At 41.3% G+C, this 8,485-nt stretch overlaps 1 protein-coding gene across 2 annotated transcripts in view; it reads left to right on the top strand.

The window, feature by feature from the left end:
- The window catches only part of LOC127655736 (mannosyl-oligosaccharide 1,2-alpha-mannosidase IA-like), a 271,337-nt gene that overhangs the window by 121,634 nt on the left and 141,218 nt on the right, over positions 1 to 8,485 (top strand). For both annotated transcript variants that reach the window (XM_052143702.1, XM_052143703.1), the window contains exon 2: positions 6,009 to 6,105. In XM_052143702.1, the coding sequence (XP_051999662.1) occupies positions 6,009 to 6,105 (97 nt within the window). The remainder of the gene's footprint in view (positions 1 to 6,008; positions 6,106 to 8,485) is intronic.

Below are 8,485 nucleotides of genomic sequence, written 5' to 3'. Positions count from 1 at the left end.
TGATTGATGTATTGCCTGTATTGATTGATTGGTTGATTGATTGATTTATTAGCCTGTATTGATTGATTGATTGATTGATTTATTGCCTGTATTGATTGATTGATGTATTGCCTGTATTGATTGGTTGATTGATTGATTGCCTGTATCGATGTGTGTTCTTGGATTATTTACCCCTCAAAGCTTCACCTCTCATGTGCATCGAGCCCAACGGAAAGATATCAGCTATATTTAAATGAGCATTTGAGGCACTTACAATGGAAGTGAATGGAAGTCAATCCGTAAACATGTTTCAAAAGTATAGCCGCAAGACGTAAACAGTGTGTTAATGTGTGTTAGCATGATGTTATTGTGATGAAATTGCTTTCTAACCTTTTCTGTATAAAGTTCAATTTTGCAACATCCTTGCCATGGTGATGTAATGCATAAACCCTAATACGTAATGGTAAAAACTTAGCTCAAATAATACACAAGTTTTAACAGAAAAATGAATGTAAGTGCTTTTATGAAATTATAAGCTCCATATTTTTGCCTTTAACCCCTCCAAAAAGTGTCGCCATTCACTTCCATTGTAAGTGTCTCACTGTAACCTCAAATTTTGCATCTTTTTTTTTATGAAAAAGAGGAATGAGCGATATACAGTAGTTAACAAATACATGACAATATATATTTCAATATTTATTTATTTGCTCTGAGATGGCTTAAAATAGTGTTTTTTATTTATAAATATCCATCCATCCATCCATCCATCCATCGTCAACCGCTTATCCTGTGTACAGGGTCGCGGGGGGCTGGAGCCTATCCCAGCCAACATTGGGCGAAAGGCGGGGGACACCCTGGACAGGTCGCCAGTCCATCGCATCGTCCATTATATTTTATTTATAAATATTTTATATAGTTTTTTTTACAATGTATATTAAAACATATATGATGAGATGGATGGATGGATGATGTATTATGTATGGATGGTTAGACAGACATACAGTTGGAGTGATGGATGAATGAATGAACAGATGGATGATGGATGGAGAGATATAAGGATGGATGGGTGGATTGAGAGAGAGAGAGAGACATACATACAGACGGATGAATGAATGAATGAATGGATGATGGATGGATAGAAAGGTAGAATAATAGATGGACAGACAGACAGATAAATAGAAAGACAGACAGACAGACAGACAGACAGACAGACAGATAGATAGATAGATAGATAGATAGATAGATAGATAGATAGATAGATAGATAGATAGATAGATAGATAGCACTCACCCATATAATGCATTTTGGATACAGATTTTAATAAAATTTATTAAAAATATGTTTTTATCTCTTTTTTTGAGGCATGGTCCACGTCAGCAGATGCTTCTTGTGAAATAGCAATCTCAAAAATCTTTGAGTGCCTTTTATAATTCATATTAGCTCTAATCCACACCTCCAATCTCGTTTCATTACATGGATGCCAGGTTTGCCAACTCCCGACTCTAATTAGCTTCTGTTGACGTCATTAGCCTAGGGGTTCACATACTTTTTCCACAGCGCTGTGGAAGATTATAAAGAAATGAAAGATTATAATTGTTTGTGTGTTGTGAGCTTAAGCACATTGTGTTTGTCTATAATCGTGACTTTTATGAATATGAGATCACAATTTACGAGCAATTAATGCGGAAAACCAGCTAATTCCAAAGGGTTCACATACTTTTTCTTGCCACTGTAGATAGATAGAGACTGTGGAGAAATGCATGTTATGAAGAGTGCTGATTCTGTTCAGACTGTTAATCACACTGACCTGAATTCACAGATCACCAGCAGCTCTTTTACTGTTTCGCTTATAAGTGACTGATTTGGAACACTATATAGGTAGCAACTTAGTGCAATACCTATAACATACCAAAGATGCTGGAACCGGTTGTATTTGTACAGATTTTCTTATTCTTTTTCTGCCTTAAAAGTGTCTGGGCATCAGAGACTGTAAAGCATAGGGATCCCAAACATTGGAATATATTTTTTAAATCTTTCACCAGTAAAAAAAAACGATTGAGCCGCTGGTTGAGTTGACACGGAATGACTCATACTAGTATATACAGTGTATAAAGAGTAAATACAGTGTGTATATATCCAATATGCCTTTTAAATGACACATCTTCATGTATAAATGCCTGTATCTAGACTCTTCACTGTTGACTGTAATGTTACTGTATATATCCATTGAGTCTGGCACAACAAAAACACATATTGTGAATGATTTTAATGCCACAGCAGCACAGCAAATATTTACAGTATTGGTGAGAAAACTGCACAAGTATTCTGAGCTCTGTGTAGATAAAGTGGATGTGAAGTTCAAACAGGTTGAAAATCGTCTATAAATTGTCTTTTCGTTCTTTCCCGAATTCCCTCGTGAGAGGTGCTCGGCCAACAGGCCACAAAATGACACGTTTCTCAGAATTCAAGTGGAAACCAAAACATTTGTGTTGCAATACTTTCACGCTCCAAGCGAAAAGCCCACCAGAAACAGATGATCACAAAAGGTTTATTCAAGCCAACACTCCCCCACGTCCTGGCACATCTGCTCTTCATATCGAGTTAAAAGATGGAGCGCAGCCCTGTCAGATTTTCACAGTTTGCATTTCTGCATGCTAATTCCCTATTACGTTGAAAGGCATTTTATTGCATTTTTGGAGGAGATCCCACATCAATTATTGGCTTTCTCCTCTAGAAGAACTTGATTACTTGTGGAGGAGAGGGCGGCACGGTTGCTTAGTGGGTAGCACTGTCACCTCACAGCAAGAAGGTCCCGTGTTTGAGTCCTGGCTCAACTGGATACTTCTGTGTGGAGTACGCATGTTCTCCCTGGTTTCACGTGGTGCTCCAGTTCCCCCCACAGTCCAAAAAGACATGCAGGTTAAGTTAATTGGAGACCCTAAAGAGAGTGTGTGTGTGTGTGTGTGTGTGTGTGTGTGTGTGTGTGTGTGTGTGTGTGTGTGTGTGTGTGTGTGTGTGTGTGTGTGTGTGTGTGTGTGTTTTGCCCTGCCTTTGGCCCGAAACAGCTAGGATAGGCTCTAGCACTACCTGTGACACAGCATAGGACAAGCGGTTATAGAAGATGGATGGATGGATGAACTTGTGGAGGAGGTTGCTGCCAGGCATCATGGAGGAAGATGATGATGTGTCATCCATACTTCTCTCTCTTTCTGGCTGTAGTAAACTAGCATTTAGAGCTCAAGCCCAGAAGACGGAAGTCCAACTGTGGATTTGACTCTTTGACTCTCTGAAATCGAAATTTTGATCCCCTTTTCTCCCCAATTTGGAATGCCCAATTCCCACTACTTAGTAGGTCCTCGTGGTGGTGCGGTTACTCACGTCAATCCGGGTGGCGGAGGACAAATCTCAGTTGCCTCCGCTTCTGAGACCGTCAATCCGCGCATCTGATCATGTGACTCGTTGTGCATGACACCGCGGAGACTCACAGCATGTGGAGGCTCATGCCACTCTCCACGATCCACACACAACTCACCACACGCCCCATTGAGAGCGAGAACCACTAATCACCACCACGAGGAGGTTACCCCATGTGACTCTACCCTCCCTAGCAACCAGGCCAATTTGGTTGCTTAGGAGACCTGACTGGAGTCACTCAGCATGCCCTGAATCCTTACTGTTTATCTTTCATTTCAGCCAGGGATGCTTATGTGGTGGGTTTGACATGGAAAAACCCTGTAATGAAAGTGAATGGGGATGTCCAAAATGACAAAAAGCATAATATATGTTCATAAGTTCAAGTTTTTTGGCCTGGCCAAAAAAAAAAGTTGCATACATTAATATTTCATTTGACTGCCTTTAGCTTTGATTCTAGCGTGCATTTGTCATGGCATTGCTATGGCATTGACAACCTTATGCAATGACACAATATTTATTTCCATTCAGAGTTGCGTTAAGTATTGGCCGAGATTTGTATTGATGATGGGAGACTCAGACCACTCCGTAAAGTCTTCTCCAACACATCCCAAAGACTTTCAATGGGGTTAAGGTCAGGACTCTGTGGTGTGTGAAGATGATTCCTCGTGCTTCCTGAAACACTCTTTCACAATTTGAGCCTGATGAATCTTGGCATTGTCGTCCTGGAATATACACATGCCGAAAAAATCCACTGATGGGATAACCTGGTGTGGCAGGGCGGAGGAAGGGGCCGGGTCGTGATTCTACACACCCGTTTTTTTTACGACCACATTTCGATTAATCAAAAGGAGGAGGTGAGATCTTGCTTGACAATATAAATAATAGTTTAATATGAAATTTTATCAAAAAGACAAGCACACACAGCAGCTGTGTCGGACAGCTGTCCATAAATCTCTCTCTCTCTGTCCCACTGCAGTCTCAAGTCGGCCTTTATCCGTCTCTGAGGCTTGATTAGCCTGATTAGGGGCCAGGTGTGTGGAATCACGAGCCGGCCCGCCTTCCACTCTGCCACATTCCTCCCTCGTTCTCTTCAGGCCGGGGATCCCTCGGCATGATGTACACCCCCCCCCCATTTCCCAGGGCAGGGGAGTGTCTTCTGCCCCATCTGCCGGCAGGTCATCCCCATCAACCTTGATGAGGGAGGGGACAAGGGGAGGGAAACCAAAAAAAAATTGGGCTCCTAGACGCCGTAACAGCGATCATGCCAAATTAACAAAACATTTTAAAAATAGAGGGTAAGGCCAAAACGGAGCGGCAGTGGAAGAGAGAGAGAGAGAGAAAAAAAACACTTAAACGCCGGTTCTCCGATACGCCATAGCTTGGTCCTCGGCCACTCCTCCACCCTCTAATAAATGACAGCCGCACCTCCCTGGGCGGATCGGAGGCAGACCTATGGCCCCTGGCAGACGGAACGTCCTGCCGTGTATTTGGTGGACAGTAGGGGTCTCCCCCGCCCCTGGCAGCGGTAACCGCTCCAGGCAGTTGGTTGGGAGCCACTACTCCCCTCCCGGTCGTCGGCCGTTCCTCCGCTTCCAGGCAGCCGAGCTCCTCCGTCCTCCGGCAGATGGCCACGGCTGCTCCGTTGGGGTGGATGATAGTGGCGAGGAGTCTACTCTCACATCCCACCTCCTTCCCGGGTTTTGACACCAGTGTAAAGGGATTAATGGAAAGGAGGAGGCGAGAACCGGCTTGACAATGTAAATAATATAAAACTGAACCAAAAAGACAAACACACAAAGGTGTCAGACAGCTGTCCGTAAATCTCTCTCTCTGTCCCATTGCAGTCTCCAGTCGGCCCTTATCCCTCTCTGAGGCTTGATTAGCTTGATTAGGGGCTGGGTGTGCGGAATCATGATCTGCCCCCGCCCTCCGCCCTCCGCCCTCCGCCCTGTCACATACTGCAATAATGATCCAATCCTAGGCTCTTAAGTATCTGCTTATTGATCCAAACAGCGACTTTGGTTTTTGGCCAGGCGGTGTATTATAAAAGTAGTCCATCGCTAGTGTATGATGGAAAAATGTGACATATGTTTGTTGTGGTAATCTGCATTCAACTCACACTGATTTAAATGCATGTACAATGCTGAGATGAGAAAACAATGATTATTTATTTGTGCATCTATTTATTTACTTGTTAATTTATGTTTGGAACAGTCCATAACTTTGACTCTGTCACTCTGTTCATAAATGTATGTATTTGTTTGATTAATGTGAGCCTTTAGGCGGCCTGCATTACTGCACAGCTAATTATGACACTGTGTAGCTACCAGCAGAAATACATCGAGCTTGTGGAAATTGATTAAATTCTTTGTTTTTCTTTATCATTTGTCAATAGAGCTATTGACATTTATTGTGTTGGTTTATCATTGATTGTCGTGTATCACTTGTGAAATGGAACATTTTCTGTATGTGGTTAATGGCTTTATAACAATGATATTTGCCTCAATGTTGTGTTTGATTGTTATATACAATGTAATGGTACCTTAACTGCTGTATTTAATGCACATTTAACAGGTGAAGTGATTTCTCATACCTTGTCATGAATTTTTCCTCAGATGATGAAGTTTGCCTGGGACAACTATAAGCAGTATGCCTGGGGCAAGAATGAACTTCGACCCCTGACCAAGAATGGACATATTGGGAATATGTTTGGTGAGTTAGATTATACATTTCCCTAAACTCTGTGAGGTTTACTTACTTTTGCTTGCAGTAGGTTATTTTTATTTTCACAATTTTGATATGCAAAATGGACCAGACATCACCTACATAGATAGGTAAAGTTTGTCAAGACAAACAGCCAGTTAGGTAATCAGATAAACCTTCATGTTGATAGATAGATAGATAGATAGATAGATAGATAGATAGATAGATAGATAGATAGATAGATAGATAGATAGATAGATAGATAGACAAACAGACAGACATAAAGACAGAGGGATGGATGATTGAATGAATGAACAATGAATAGATGGATGATGGATGAATGGGTAGAAGGATAGATATAAGGAAGGATGATAGATAGAGAGAGAGACAGACTTATGGACGGACGGACGAATGGATGAATGAACAAACAAACAAATTGATAGATAGATGGACGGACGGACGGACGATAGATAGATGGATGGATGGATGGATGGATGGATGGATGGATGGATGGATAGGTACATGATTGGATGGATGGATGGATGGATGGATGGATGGATGGATGGATGGATGGATAGGTGGATGGATGGATAGGTACATGGATGGATGGATGGATGGATGGATGGATGGATAGGTACATGGATGGATGGATGGATGGATGGATAGGTACATGGATGGATGGATAGGTACATGGATGGATGGATGGATGGATGGATAGGTACATGGATGGATGGATGGATAGGTACATGGATGGATGGATGGATGGATGGATAGATACATGGATGGATGGATGAATGGATAGGTACATGGATGGATGGATGGATGGATGGATAGGTACATGGATGGATGGATGGATGGATGGATAGATACATGGATGGATGGATGAATGGATAGGTACATGGATGGATGGATGAATGGATAGGTACATGGATGGATGGATGGATGGATGGATAGGTACATGGATGGATGGATGGATGAATGGATAGGTACATGGATGGATGGATGGATGGATGGATGGATGGATGGATAGGTACATGGATGGATGGATGGATAGGTACATGGACGGATGGATGAATGGATAGGTACATGGATGGATGGATGGATGGATGGATGGATGGATAGGTACATGGATGGATGGATGGATGGATAGGTACATGGATGGATGGATGAATGGATAGGTACATGGATGGATGGATGGATGGATGGATGGATGGATAGGTACATGGATGGATGGATGGACGGATAGGTACATGGATGGATGGATAGATGGATAGGTACATGGATGGATGGATGGATGATAGAAGGATAGATATAAGGATGGATGGATAGAGTGAGTGAGAGAGACAGACCGAATGAATTAACAAATGGATGATGGACGGATGGATGGATGGACAGACAGATAGAACTATAGTCATACACTCAGACAGACAGACGGATGGACGGATAGATAGGTTGGTGAGTGGGTTGGATGGAGGGATGGATTGATGGATGGATTGATGGATGGATGGATGGACAGATAGAAAGATAGACAGACAGATAGAAATAGATAGATAGATAGATAGATAGATAGATGGGTGAGTGGGTTGGATGGATTGATGGATGGATGGAGGTTGTAAAAAATGTTGGTCTCAGTTTAGGGATGTTGATTAGGGATTTGCTCTAATTGGAGATGACATGCGAAGGTTTCTGGGCTCCCAACTGATTTAACATGTTCTCACACTACTAGCAGGACAGGAAACCCCTCTATAACTATCTATAAAAGAAATATATCTACGTGTAATATGAAATCAGCATTTTACTACTTTTGAGAAACAATGTTCTGCATAGATTTTCATAAATAGTTGTGTACTCAATTTTCTGAAGTTTATCTGTGACTAATGGGACTATTCTGCAATTGCCTAAAGAATTATATTACTCTTAGAGGTTGATACTTTTCTATCAGGCATTAAAAAAAACTGAATTAAAGCTAAGCATAATTATAAATTGTTTATTTTACCATGTCTACTTCCCTGGTCATTTAAAATGTTCTACAAAAACAAGCCAAAAAAAATAATAAAAATGTTTTTTTTTTTTTCAGAAAATCAAAAAATATAGAATTTTTCATGTCGCAAATCAGGCCAGTTTTCTCAAAACATTAACCGTTTACGTGATAAAAGGGTCATGATGTGGGACTTGCCAATAGTTTATACGCCTTATGGTTTGGCTTTCCATTCAGCACACAACTGAATAGAACGACTATTCATCATAGCATGACTATGATAAATTATTACTTTAAGTGTTAAATGAATATAGAGTTGCAACTCACGAGGGACTTCCACATTTATAAATTACACAAATAAAAAATACATATTCGTCTCTTTCTAGCTTTTGCTAACTTGTCAAAGATTAC

Source organism: Xyrauchen texanus, chromosome 15, assembly GCF_025860055.1.
Source record: "Xyrauchen texanus isolate HMW12.3.18 chromosome 15, RBS_HiC_50CHRs, whole genome shotgun sequence".
NCBI classification, from domain to species: Eukaryota; Metazoa; Chordata; class Actinopteri; order Cypriniformes; family Catostomidae; genus Xyrauchen; species Xyrauchen texanus.
Note: the sequence above shows the minus strand (reverse complement) of the source record. Positions and strands in the feature narration are given on the sequence as shown.